The 13,739-nt window shown below is 42.0% G+C and overlaps 1 protein-coding gene across 1 annotated transcript in view; it reads right to left on the reverse strand.

Moving 5' to 3' along the window:
* The window catches only part of mdga2a (MAM domain containing glycosylphosphatidylinositol anchor 2a), a 168,836-nt gene that overhangs the window by 12,029 nt on the left and 143,068 nt on the right, over positions 1 to 13,739 (reverse strand). Inside the window, exons 12-13 of the mRNA XM_030047533.1 lie at positions 8,936 to 9,113; positions 2,443 to 2,463 (exon numbers count right to left, since the gene is read on the reverse strand). Of these exons, the coding sequence (XP_029903393.1) occupies positions 2,443 to 2,463; positions 8,936 to 9,113 (199 nt within the window). The remainder of the gene's footprint in view (positions 1 to 2,442; positions 2,464 to 8,935; positions 9,114 to 13,739) is intronic.

Here is a 13,739-nt window from a genome sequence, read left to right on the forward strand (position 1 = left end):
TACTGACAAGAACCTGTGTGACACCTACACTTTATATTTATGAGTGTTCCTTGAGCATATGGGTCTCAGGGGGATGTGCAGAACAGCAAATTCCTAATTACACCATACAATCTGGTGTACTAAATTTCTAAATTAAGATATGACCTCCCTTTGCCTCTAGTGAAGACATCAGTGAGTGTGTTTGGTTTTCTCTGGTAATGAGATACAGTTTGGTGCAGTTCAAAGAGGAACTCTCTATGGAGAATATGGTGTGCCCTGCAAACACCCCATGGCAGTGTGTGTGTGCATGTGTGTTTGTTTGTGTGTGTATTTGTGTGTGCACATGCATGGCTACAGTATCAGTACTGATTATTAGTAGCTATGCTATGACAGTGCACATTGGTGTCATGCACTAATATCCAAAACTGATGGTGTCAGTGCAAAATATTTAATACAAATATATTTGTGTTAAAGGACCATACCAGTGATTTTGAATGTTTGACTCATTTACGATGATTTACACATATTTTACATTGCAACAAATCATTTTGCCAATCATGCATGGGGTACTGATGATTTCACAACATATTATAAAAAGCCCATAATTTTCAAATTTGAATTTGAAAATGAATGCTGTCTATTCTCTAGCTGGGGGCCATTTCAGTCCGCCCAATTTCAAGTCATCAAAACACAACAGTGCTGCTGCCTTTAGGAAAACTAATGTGGGCGACTTTATTATGGTGAAGGTTTACAGGTGCGAAGAAAGTTTGAAGTCTCTGAAAGTTCATTTTCATATCGTAGTGGAATGAATGGAAATCAGGGGCTGGATAAATGATATTGGAGCTCTAAAATACGCCTGCTTGCTTTGGAAAATGGTGGGCAGAAACATGAAGTATATACATTTTCACGAAGCTAAAATGTGAAATCACTAGTATGGTCCCTTGAAAATCTATTACTCCAGCATGAGGTCACGATGGGTCACATGTATCATGACTAACAAAGAATAAATTGATGAACAGTCAGAAACCAAAGGAGGGCCTAGAGGCAAAGAGCCCTCTAAATTCCAGTCTAAATGGAGAGGTGTGCCTCAGTGAGCATGTACGAGGCGGGATCATCAGTGTCAACACCTCTATTTAATCCATGTAACAAAAACAGCAAAAACACCTAACCAGAGGACATACCGCTGTAGAACAGCATCCTCAAAGAGATAGTAAAAGGGAGCATTTAGATTCAGGATGCAGGCATGCGTTCTGATAAATATTCATTGATTTATTAAAACGTAGCTGGGAGCAGTTTGGAGTGGTGACCTTGAGAGGAGCAGAATCTGCAGCTTTTGCTCAGGTAATGGAGGGAACATGGAGAGAGGTAGGGTGTGGGTGGATGTACCGAGGGAGGGAGGAGGGCACTGATGCTACAAGGCAAGAGAGAGGGAAAGAGAGAGTTAAGAGATGAGAGAGACAGAGCGAGAGAGAGAGAGAGAGAGAGAGAGCAAGAGAAAAAGAAAATGGGAGAAGGGGAGAGAGAGAGTGAGAGAGACGGAAGGGGCTGGGTTGCTGGAGCTCTTGACTCCTCTCCTCATAGGCATGCAGATTTAAATGGAGGTCTAGCCCCTGGCGCTAGACACTAACGCCCCCATTCTCTGTGAGCTAAGCTAAATGTTTTCGCCTTCTGCGCCCAGGAGAGATAGGAGGATTTGGAGGATAGGCTGAGGAAGGAGGGAAGAGGAGAAGGCATGCAGGTAAGATAGTATGCTTCCTTCGGGGATTTGGATAATGATGTTGGTGATTAGGATGTTTGTTATTATGTTGGCAATGTTTATGTGAACACCCACCGAAAAAAAAAAAAAAAAAGAAAGAAAAAAAAGAAAAAATAAACCACAATACACAACAGCCCACTGCGGCGGAGCAAACAAAGATGAGTGTGCACTCTCAAAGCGTGAATAATGCAAATTTGTAAAGTTTGTCCGATGAAGTGTGCGTATGCGCTCCATCAAGGAGCTCGGCTCTCAATGATGTCGCAAGTGGGAGGAAACACTGAAGAACAAATGCACAAGCAGCACAAATACATGCATAGGACACGTGTTGTGCTCACAAAGCGCACGCCCACACGAGTGCACACGCATGGACACACTCACACACAAAACCCTCTCAGGCAAATGCACTCTGTCCACTAAATGACATAATTTGTATGTCCTGTAGAGATTTCAAATCCTCAACACGTCAAACTGTAAGAGGCAGGTCGGCTTGGAAGTCCTACCAGGGAGTCTTATGCATCATACTTCATTTAGTGCTACTTAAGGGTACTTAGCAGGGGTGTTCTGCTGCAGCGTGACATGTTGAAAGAGTCGCATCTCTACGGGACATGCAGTTACTTTGCGTCCCCCCACTGTTCTCCCAGACTCTGAAGTGACAGAAGCAGCTCACTCTCTGAAGAGACATGCTAAGTGAGATGCACGTTACTTACTCAGATGAGGGTTGATGGGAGCTGTAAAACAGAAAGAAAATAAACCACAATACACAGTCATTAGGAAAGAATACAGCAGTCCTGTCTGTGTTATTAACTGAAACAAACACCCATTTAAGGAGACATATGTACGCTGGAGTACGCAAGCAAGCAAATGCTCACACACGCCCACATGTCATCATATGGCTATGAAATGCTACACTGTGAGTTCTGAAGGAGACTGTATACTGCACAAGCACACGGTAGCAGATTAACAAAGAATATAACACGACTCTTACTGTAAACTTCTTTGAATTCCCTTTTGTCCCCCTGTCATCTATTGTTCAGGTGCAGAGCTAATAAAAGCATACATGTAAAAAAAACAACAACAAACAAACTTGTGCTCGCACTCTTTGCTCCCCTAGTGTTTTAATATTGTAAGACAAAATGAAAGAGGCCCATGGGAGGGCTCCAAATATTGTCTAGTGATATTAAAGCACTACGGGAGCGTATTAGGATGTGCGAGCTTCATCTTCCTCACGCTCTATCGCTTTCATGATGTGCAAACAAATAGTAAACAAACAGTAAAACAGGTAACAATTTACTGGCACACACAAAGCCAACATGACTGAGAAGACTGGTAAAAAAAAAAAGGATCTGAGGGATTTTGAAGTGAAGCAAGGTGACATGCAGTCATTCTCTGCCTCTGTTATCAAATGTAAGAGAAAGGGATTAGTAAGACCAGCCTGACCACATTAATAAGCTTATAGCGCAACTGCTTATCATTATTGCCATTTACTGGCATTGCTGATGTTCTTGTCCAAGGTGACTTCCATTTAGAGCACTAAGCCTATTTTACACTTCCATTTAGAACCCCCATAAATCCTAAATATGAGTTATAATCACAAGTTTGTCTGTTAATCACTTTCCTGTAACATCCTTGCCTCGTTTTTTGTGTTGAATGACCGTGTCCATTAATTTCAGAAATTCCGTCTGTAACAAACTAAACTTTTAGATTAAGCACCAGCGGAGTCGGGTCTATTGAAAGAGATGCAAGACTTGTTTTGCATTCAGTCCGCCTTACCTTGGTTCAATGATTTCCTCATTGATAATTTAAGAGGCTACTGCAGCAGCAAACATAGAAAGGTCAAGGGTATCAAACACTGTTGCAAAGGGAGCCAGTTAGTCGGCACTTCACTTTTTGCAGAGTAAATACCATTTAACCTGTCAACAAGATTCATGGGCATTTTCATGATCGATTCCTGTCCAGCTGTATAGATATGATACATCAGCTTTAAAACAAAACTATGCTGCTGTGTGATTTATGATCCTTGCTGTTGGTGGAGGGAATTGATTTTAATCCACCCAATTAAATCAAGTAATAACAAATCATTCTTACAAAGGAAAACATGTATTGAAGACTGAAGGTAAAGTAGTGAGGCGCTGGCTGGAAATGGTCTATATTGTTTCTAAAAAAAAAAAAAAAAATGCACTTTAAGCTGTGGCTTGTTTTTTTTTTTTTTTTTTGTAGTTTCGTTCAAGGAAAACACACATTTCAAAACAGACAGAGAGACAGGGAGAGAGAACAAACCCTTGCAACTGCCTTTCCAATTGAAACACATAAAACATTGAGTGAACTGCACTGCTGCAGCTGGACCACTGCCATGAGGGTGGCATGAGGGTGGAAAAAAAAAATAGCCTTTATGTTAGTATTTGTGAAAATATATTCACCCAATAGTGAATAGTGAATCCTGGATCCAAACAGTGGGCGCCACAGAGCAGCGCTGCAGCAATGAACAGGTCGCAGAGAGGGGGAATATGAACTGGGCTGTTGCAGAGAAATCTTTTAAATGACAACTTACAGCCTTAGGCCTTTGAAACGAATGCTGGGGTTTTCAGACAAAGCCCTATACATTCTCCCATTTCTCCCTTTGACTGTTTTCTTCCTGTCTCCCCACTCCCCACTCTCTACCCCTTCCTGCTTCCTGCTACTACCCCCCCTCCCCCACCCCCCTCCTTCTTTCAAGACCTTGGTTATGAAAATATGTTTCGTTGTCAGTTCTTTCACCTGCAGCTTCCCCAGGCTGACTCACTGTGCCTTAGTCCAGATGAATGTGTCTGCTCAAGTAATATCTCTGCCCCCACTGATGAAATCAAGCTGAGCGCAGAACAGGCCCAGAGGCTACTTGGCTACTGCTGTGTGTGCGCACTCTCTGTCTCCCTCAGTCATGAACACACACACACACACACACACACACACACACACACACAAACAGATAATTTTGCTTCCAAAATGGACATGAAAAAAATAAATAAATAAAGAAGAACGAGGAATAGACTAAAGTGAAAAAATGGTGCAAATTCTACTCTGACAATAATACCGTCCAATTATCTATCAAGTGTCCATAGCAAATTCAACCAAGTCCAATGAAAGTATTCTTTTCATAGATGTAACAGCCTTGTCTTTAAAATACTTTTGTACCTCATGAAAGCAACCTTGAATGGACCGTGCACTCGTCAAATTGTACTACGTGATTACAACATGGGTGTGAAGACACCTCAAGCAAACCGCTTTACAAACATTCTTTTATTTCTCCCTGAGTGTTGCACTGCTCTGCTTTCCCTTCTGGATAAAAACGTCTATATCAATAATGAAAAGAAATGTAATTTTGATTGTTCAGATAAACACTGCCCGTGAATGGAGCTCTAGATGCCAGCCTTGTGAAAACGTCTGTCACGTTGCGTCAAGTCCTCAAGCCCCTCCTGAGGTGCATGTCTGATTGCTGGCTTCTACATTTCCAACAGAGAAAAACAAAACAAGCTGCAGCTACATGCATGAGTGCTCGCCTTTCAAATTGCCACATTTTGAATGAAACACAAAGCGAGCTCGTTGACCGCCAAAGGACTTCAGTCCGTAGAGGCCGTCCCGGACACAAACACTGACTTCATCTTGGCAGGGTTCCCTGCCCACTGGTCCGCTGCTGTATTACAAAGCAGCAGACGATTTGATGGCTGCAGCCAAGTGTCCTCATAGAGCGCAACAGCCCAGCCATTTGTAACCGACCTCACACAATCCACGCTCTCCAAGATTCTCATCCATCATGTTTAGGGGGTCTGGACAGCTGCCATGACGTTCTGAGAAAGCCCTGTGATGGCTTCACAGCTCAAACAGTCAGTCGGAATAATCACAGCGTTGCTAAATGTAATTCAGCAATTTTCTCACGTCTCCCTGACAGAAATAACACAGCCGAGATCACACACTTGTGTCCTTCACTCAGATTTTGGCTTCCCATGTGAGATTCCACGCGGAGTTTCATGCAGCAGCACACGCAAACACACCCAGGCACATTCACACGTACACAGCAACCTACACACACTAACTTCCTATGTGCTTTTAGCCTGTTTCTTGCATCAGTGTGCCAATGACGCAGCCTAGTGAGAACAAATTGATGCAAGCAAATGAAAACTCAATGGACTTCCACATGGATGAGCTTAGTGGTTTAAATGGTAAGCTGAGAACTGAGACCGCTGGCTGAACAAAAGCTCTGACATGGGTTAAAACTGAATCATAACCGGCTTAACAATGACCAGCTGACACCTTGGCTGTTGCAGGGGATAGAGAGATCACTGGGAGCAAGGGGCTGCATTTAACATTAGATTTACAACGGTCTTTGTCATCAGGGCAGGCGTCTTATATTTCACCCTACAAACCGCTTAAAAAAAAATGGGGGAAAATCAAGAAATAGCAGCACTATTTTAAAGTGTCACTGTGTGGGTTGACAGGAGGCTTAGACATTAAATCCTCCATCTTGGAGGGAACCAGGGAGAGAGAAGTGTTATTTGGAACGCCAAACAGATGCTGAGTTTGTCACTGCAGCAAAATTTAAGAGCGTCTTTGGGAGCTTGGTGACACAACCATCCTTCATCCTATGGCGGGGACACTATAAGCACCCTTGTGTTTTCTTTCTAACTCACAGAAAAGCTGCTGCAATTGGCTTTATGTACATCAGGATGATCGCTTGGCCTGTTGGGCGATGATGAGAAAGTGCACTTACACTCAGATTTCAGAGAGATTCTGTTGTATGCTTTAAGTTCAAAATAGAAGCACCAGGGTTTTCCTTGCTCATATAGTCATACAGGCTGACAGCTAACAAAGAAAAGACCAAGCTCTTTTCCATGTCTCTTTTGGTTACCATGACAATTTTGCTCATTGCAGCCAAACTTTGCAAGGCGTGTCAACAATCACTATCAACTTGTGAAATCTAATCACAGTGCTAAAATCTATATATAATGGCATCTTGTCATATATGCAACCCCACCCTCCCAGTGAGAGTGAAAGGAAAGCGATAATGGAGATGATCCTGGAGTGTGTTTCACACGTCAGTCAGAGTGTCTTGTGGGACACATCCTCAGAGCAGGCTGGATTCAGCTCAAACCTGCATTAGCCCGCTGCAGCAGAGTGATGCTATGCCGTGTGTGGGAGAACAGAGCAGCCCAAGAGTGGTAATTAGTCCGGTCTCTTGCTGGGCAGGCGATTCACACATCAGCACCGGCTCTCCTCTTTCCTCTTCTCACTTTGTTCCCCTTTATCTACAGTACCCTTTCCTTCCCGGTCCTATCTCGGCTGCCTCCATCTCGCTTTCTGTGCTGCTCTTTGCCTCTCTTGATCTTAATTTAACTCATTTCAAATTCCATTTCAGTTCCATTTCAGTTCAGTTCAGTTCAATTCAATTCAACTCAATTAAATTCAGTTCAATTCAGTTCAATTAACTTCAGTTCAATTCAATTCAGTTAAATTCAATTCCAACTGCAATTCCGTTCAAATTAAATTAAAATAAATTTCAGTGCTTTTAAATCCCATTCCAATTCAATTCAATTCAATTCAATTCAATTCAATTCAATCTTCGATGAATCACAATACCACAAACCACTATAGAATCAACTCTCTCTCTCTCCCTCTTTCTCTCTGTGTGTGTGTGTGTGTGTGTGTGTAGCTCTTTCTTATTCTCTCACTCCAAGCCATGATGAACTGCAGTAAAACTGAATAATTCACAGCTACAGCAGCACAAGTTGGGAAGAGCCCAGCAGTCAGTGATAGACAGAGAAATAGTCGGCCCGTTTGTTCATGAAAATGCACTTCTCCAGTACCTGTGCATCTGTTCGCTGCCACTGCTGGACTCTCCCCCGCTCCGCCTGCTGTGGATATTGTCTCTAGTGTCTCTACCGGTGTGTCGTCCCAACAGGCTGACAAGTCTACCTCCATTAGCAAGCTGCTGTTTCATTCTGTCGAGAAATGCACTGTGTTTTGTTGTACTCTCACTGGTCTGACTGAGTTGGCAAGCCTTCAGAAGCTATGATGTCTTTCTGCCAGATCAACAGATACCAAATGGCTGATAGCTATTATATTGCCAAAATGCCCATTCAAAACTTAAATCAACCAAATGAAACAATATGATGACAATGAATGCTCTCATTGTCGTATTTAGCAAGCACCAGTAGCTTTTTGATAACGCTTTCTATTTGTTTAAAACAATGTCAGATTTTAATACTGGCACAGGGGCCATGTGGGGCTCGATAAAGCCAAGGCCATTTCGAAACAAGTGCAACACAAAAACTAAAGCAACTTTTGTTGTATTGAACTATATCATCTCCTTTGGCAACAGGATGAAAAACAATCACAAAAAAGTTGGGAAAGCTCACGGAGGTAGAGATGACAAATTTCTGACCAGCCCTGTTTGGTCTTGTGATGTTAAGAGATTGACTCATCTGATGCTTTGATGCCATGATGATCTGCTGTGCATATTGACTTAACAAGTCAGCCTTTGCCTCAGTTGAGGATAGACCTGACCCAGGCAATTCAAAGTCAGAGGGAAGAGAAGATTAGTTGATCAGTGTGAATTTAGATCAAACTAGCAAGACGGCAAAGCTGGGTCTTCAGCCCTGATGAATGAAGGCCTTGGATGCCAAAAAATAAATAAATAAATAAAAAATAAATTATAAATTCACTTTCATTGGCCCTTCCTAATTCATACCATACATCAGACATCCATCTTCATAATGATTGTGGATACCAGAGTGATTCTTTGATATCTATTACACATAATCAATGATCATGTGCTGGGGTTACTCCTAGCAGCAGGGAGACTCTACTGTGCTTTAACTCAGGGCTACCAGTTCAGCTAATTCACATGTGTGCTTCTGTAATAGATGAAGGCTAACACCAGCAGCTGAAGTGCACCCACGGGTGGTTGAAGGGTAAGTCCTCCACCTCTGCAAATACATGTGTGGGCAGAGGATTGAATTGAAGCCTTTCTCTCCTGCATCTCCCCAACTCCATTCTCTATTTTATCTCTACTCTATTTTTCAACCATGTAAATAAATAAATAAGTAAATACAATTACAAGGTGAGGGTCATGCCTACTTGCCTTTGAAAAAGAAAGGGATAAAAGAATATAGCCTTTTCTGACAGAAATGAAGACAATCCAATGTTCTGAATTAACTAAGCAGAACTCACCGCTGTAGGAGACAATGCGAATGGTGGAGTCGCCCTCTCCAAAACGAGTGATGGGTGTCAGGCGCACCTCATAAGATTCAGGCTTGATCAGCTCAGTCAGGTTGTGGGTGATGAGCTCCCCTTTATTGATGACTCCCTCCACGGGGATTTCCTGCTCCCACCAGCGCTGAAGCCCCGTCTGGATAGGAGGAGGGGTTATCAAAAGTTAGCGGATGCTCAGGCATAATACTGATCCTGCATGCAAATGCACAAACAGACACACATGTATGCATACAACCTGTGAGTTTATTATCTACTAAAATTAATTAGGACTGTGCGGAAGAAATCAAAGTTGGCATTCGATTGTGAAGTTTAGCATTTGATTATTAGGATTGGGATCTGCTCAGTAGCAGCTTTAATCTCATTACCTCCACCAACAGAGTTGGACAGGGGTTATGTTTTGCCCCATTCCCTTTGTCTGTTTGTTGGTTTGTTTGTTCGCTGGATATCTCTAAAGGTTTTGAACCAATTTGCATGACAGTGTGAGAAGGCTGGTCACAGGCCAAGCAATATGTGATTAATTTTTAGCCTTCGGTGCATTCACATGCACACAAGAAATCAGAGAATTGAGAGTGACTGGGAAATCAGGTACACGCAACAACAAGCCGATTACTCAAAACATGTGCATCCCCAATAACTGAGGTGTTTCTCTGACCCCTGATGTTACTGCCGCCGGTGGAGAGCGGCTGTCAGCCGGCCTCTCGTGATGATTTCTCAAGCTTTAACCCACTGCTCCAAAGGAGGGCAGCAGGTGGTAGGTGTGTTTTTTGTTTCTTTATATTTTCATTTGAGGTAGTGTTGTCATAAAATTATTAACGACCATGTAGAGCATGTAGTTTTTACTCTCCTGGGCATCATACAGTGTGCATTTATTGTGGTTATTGTATCAGTTTCCTTATCTACACTCTCCTCTCATACAGGCACACATGAAAAAAGCTGTTCAGAAATTGGTGTAAGGGTATGCATGTCACAATAATCAGGTTTCTTCAGGAGAAATCTAGCTGCCTTATGCCGATTATGCTTAATCCCCTGCCCCAATTATGGAAATCGTCTTTCTCGTTTACATGGCACTTGAGAAACTGGGTGACTGCTGCACAAGGGTGAATAACTCGATTATTAAGGTGCAAGAAATTTAGTTGTTAAAATGGCAAACTATCATTCAACACAAAGCCCGCTTGCAAGTTTGAAGTAATGGAAGCCTAATGGTGCACTCAATCACGGCATCCATGCATAAGGTAGGAGTAACATTCAAGATGCACAGTCCTAAACAAGGAGGAAAAAAAAAGATCTCAAAAATATCCGGTCGGTAAGCATTTTAATGTGCCATCACTCAAAACCAACTTAAGAAAGCATTTTAAAAATGTATGTTTATCTTGTAAGTTGTTAGGTGGCTCGAATGATAAATTAATGTCTACAAAAACATCAGTTACATAAAAAAACAGTACTTTTTTATCTTTCCCCACATTTATTCATATTACTGAGGAGGATAATTATAATAGGAAGTAAAACATCCCAAATCAGCGAGCCAACACAATAGTGCCACATCACAAATATTTAAAGCATCATTTCACAAAGGCTAAAATTTGACTGGCAAAAAAAAGTATCTGTTATGGCCCAAAAATGAACATAAAGGCAGAGCATATGCAGATGACTCTTCTGAGGGCTTTGCTGCTGCACGAAGGAAACATAATGCTTATATGACCAGGGGAAATATGTATTCAGTTCACCCTCAGTGTAGGATGTTCCCTCTCATCTGCCAATTACCCTTGTCCATAGGCATTTGTGAGATTCACAAACGTTAAATACTTCGCAACAGAGACAATTTTCCCTTTGTAAGCTGTTGACAGCTAGCTCCTCATTAGCCATGTTTATTTTCAAAGCAGGTCCCAGCCTCAGAATTCAAAGAGTGCTCTTAGCAAACAAAGATATTCTCATATTCACAGAGAGAAAAACCCTGATTCATGTTTCCCACTGAAGATACGCCTTCATTCTGCCTCCATTAAACAGGCATTTGGCTAGCACGGCAAGGACAACACCTTTGTACTCCACACAGGATTGCCTCATTCTTTTGAAGTTTCTCCTTAATCATATTCTGCCTTGTTATCCTTTTATGCAGAGAAGTTGAAAAAAAAAAATTCTTATATCCTGTCTTTACACAATGTAAAGCATATGAACAAACCTGCCTTGAGGTGATTATGTTCAGGTATCATACAAAATCCACTAAATGCTTTTCATGTCTCGCGATTCAATACAGCCTACGTCTAAAGCAATACTGAATTCAAAGAAACAAAAAGACGGGTTTGTTCCTGCGTTCGCTGCGAGCAACGAGAGGGGAAGCAGGGTACATTTTATCCTTGAGAATCAGTTAAAGGGGAAGAGCTGCACAAAGCCACCTAACAGCTTCTGCATCACAATTAGTGACTGCATGCCGATCTGTGTCAAATGAAACGAGGAAGTGTGATACCAGCAGACACAGGGACAGAGAGAGAGAGACAGAGATGGAGAGAATGAAGGTGCGATAGTAGTAAAGTGCAGTCGATGTAGGTGTGACGACAATACCAATTAAGTAATTACCTAGATTCTGGATGATCCACAATTACGGAGTGGGAGTTGCTGCCACCATTAGTTTGCAGGTAAATAGCGAGTGTTGTGTGTGCCACTGATAATTGCAGATAATGTGCTTGTCCCTATCTATCTATCTACCTTTTACATTTCTACTCTTCTCTTATGTACAAATGGCAGGGCAGTTAATTGACATGAATTACATGGTGCTTTCCTGAAACATGTGTTTGTGTGTGTTTGTGTGTTTGTGTGTGTGTGTGTGTGTGTGTGCGCTTTACATTTCGAGGCAGATGGAGGCCCTTAAATGCCAGAGCTGGCTCGGCGAGCGCTGCCTCAGCCTCCAAATGAACAAATGGAGACCCATAATTCCATATTTTCTCCATCAAAAAAGAATTGTGCCTAAACAAGTGAATCAAATCAAATTGAAAGTGTTTATTGAGCGAACCATTTAACTTTTCAAAGAGGTTTTGCAACATACACATCTTTATCGGCATTATAGGTTTTGCACCTTTGTTTTGATTCCCATTAATGTTCACTGAATCCCTGCGTCTGTGCTCAATTAAGGTTTCTGTTTACATCTCATTACCTTTCATTCTCCACTTTTTCCCTACAGAGACACAGTGCCATATCGCATTTAATTTCATTTGATTGCAGCAACAGTTCATGGGGCTTTTTATGGCAACTTTAAAAACTAGCAGAGTTGATCAAAGCCATAGCAGGAGGCAAATGAAACATAAGAATAATCAAAGTGGCGGTGTAATATTAGGCGAGCCCTGATCCAGATTGCCTGTACTGTATTTAATTAGTCTGGCTTCTATTGATCTGCGTACATCTAAACACACACTCTGACTTGATAGATCAATTGAGAAAGAAGAGGGATGAGGAGGAGGAGAGGAAGCAGGAAGGACGTGGAGGGAGAAGACAGCAGATGCAAGGAAGCAGATGGAAAGATGTACGCTGGCAAAGTTGCCTTACAAGTTGGAAAGCCAAGCTTTTGGACAACAGGGAAGGCTTGTCTTTGATGTAGTCGGCTAAAGAATCAAGACAAAGGCAGGCCTTTTCACTGCATCTGTGACAGGTGAGGTGATTTGTGCTTTGCGACTCTCGCCTCTGCATTCCTTTTAGCTCACGATTCATTCTCTCTTCAGCCAGACTGTCTTTCACAGGGGCACTGGACAATAACAATCCATTATAGAGGCATAAGGTCTACCAGCTCTCAGTATTAATTCAAAGGCAGCGAGGGAAAATGATAATGATTCTCAGAGAATGGTAGGGGAGCTGCTGCTGGCTCTATAAATAGCATGGAATGGAGTGGTCCACGTGCCAAGGCGTTCATTACTGCACCACTGTTTTCACCGTCAGTCGAGGGGTATCTCCGCATTTATTTATTTACGAAAGAAGCCTCTCCTCCCACTCATTTCTCTCTCATTTCTTTCTGCTCACTGTCTTGACTCATCCCTCTCTTCTTACTCATTCATGTTCCCATCTCTTCCTCACCAAGGCAGATATAAATCTTACCATTAATCACAACGAATACTAAAAGCAGAGATGCAATCAATCACACAGGATAAAACAGAAAGAGGCACCATTCTATAATATATAGTAAATGCTATCAGATGGGTCTGTGAGTTTTTCGAACAGCATAAAATCTCTTTCATCTACGACAGGAAGATTGGTTGTTATGCCTAGAAGGAAGGAAATAATGGTCATGCGTTGCAGCCTCTTGAGATATCAAGGTAAGAAGGTGGAAAGAAATTAATTCTTCCAAACACTGACTCTCCACTATGAGAGCTTGAGGAAAAAACGGAAAAGGTAGTGATGCTCCATTTTCTATGAACAAATGCATCCAGGATTAAAATGTTACTATGATTGCTGAATTATGGTGGGGGTTCTAGCACAGATGCAGACATAATCTGTAAAATTGTGGCAAAGACCAGCTGAAAATGGAAAAGTAAATGTATATTGCTGGCAAGCTTTCAAGCAAAAAGCCTGGCAAGCACAAGTACGGGCTGCGGCTCCCGCAGTGTATGAATTGCATACACACAACATTTATTACAAAACAGACCAACTAAGATAGTTGACAGAAAAATCATTGCACTACACAAACAAGAGCGGCTTAGAATGTGTTTTTCAAGCCTCAATTCCTTGAGGGTGTAGTGTGAAACAAATATGAAATTATATTATTCACTGGAAACACAGGACT

The sequence above is a fragment of the Myripristis murdjan genome, chromosome 24, assembly GCF_902150065.1.
Source record: "Myripristis murdjan chromosome 24, fMyrMur1.1, whole genome shotgun sequence".
Taxonomy (NCBI): Eukaryota; Metazoa; Chordata; class Actinopteri; order Holocentriformes; family Holocentridae; genus Myripristis; species Myripristis murdjan.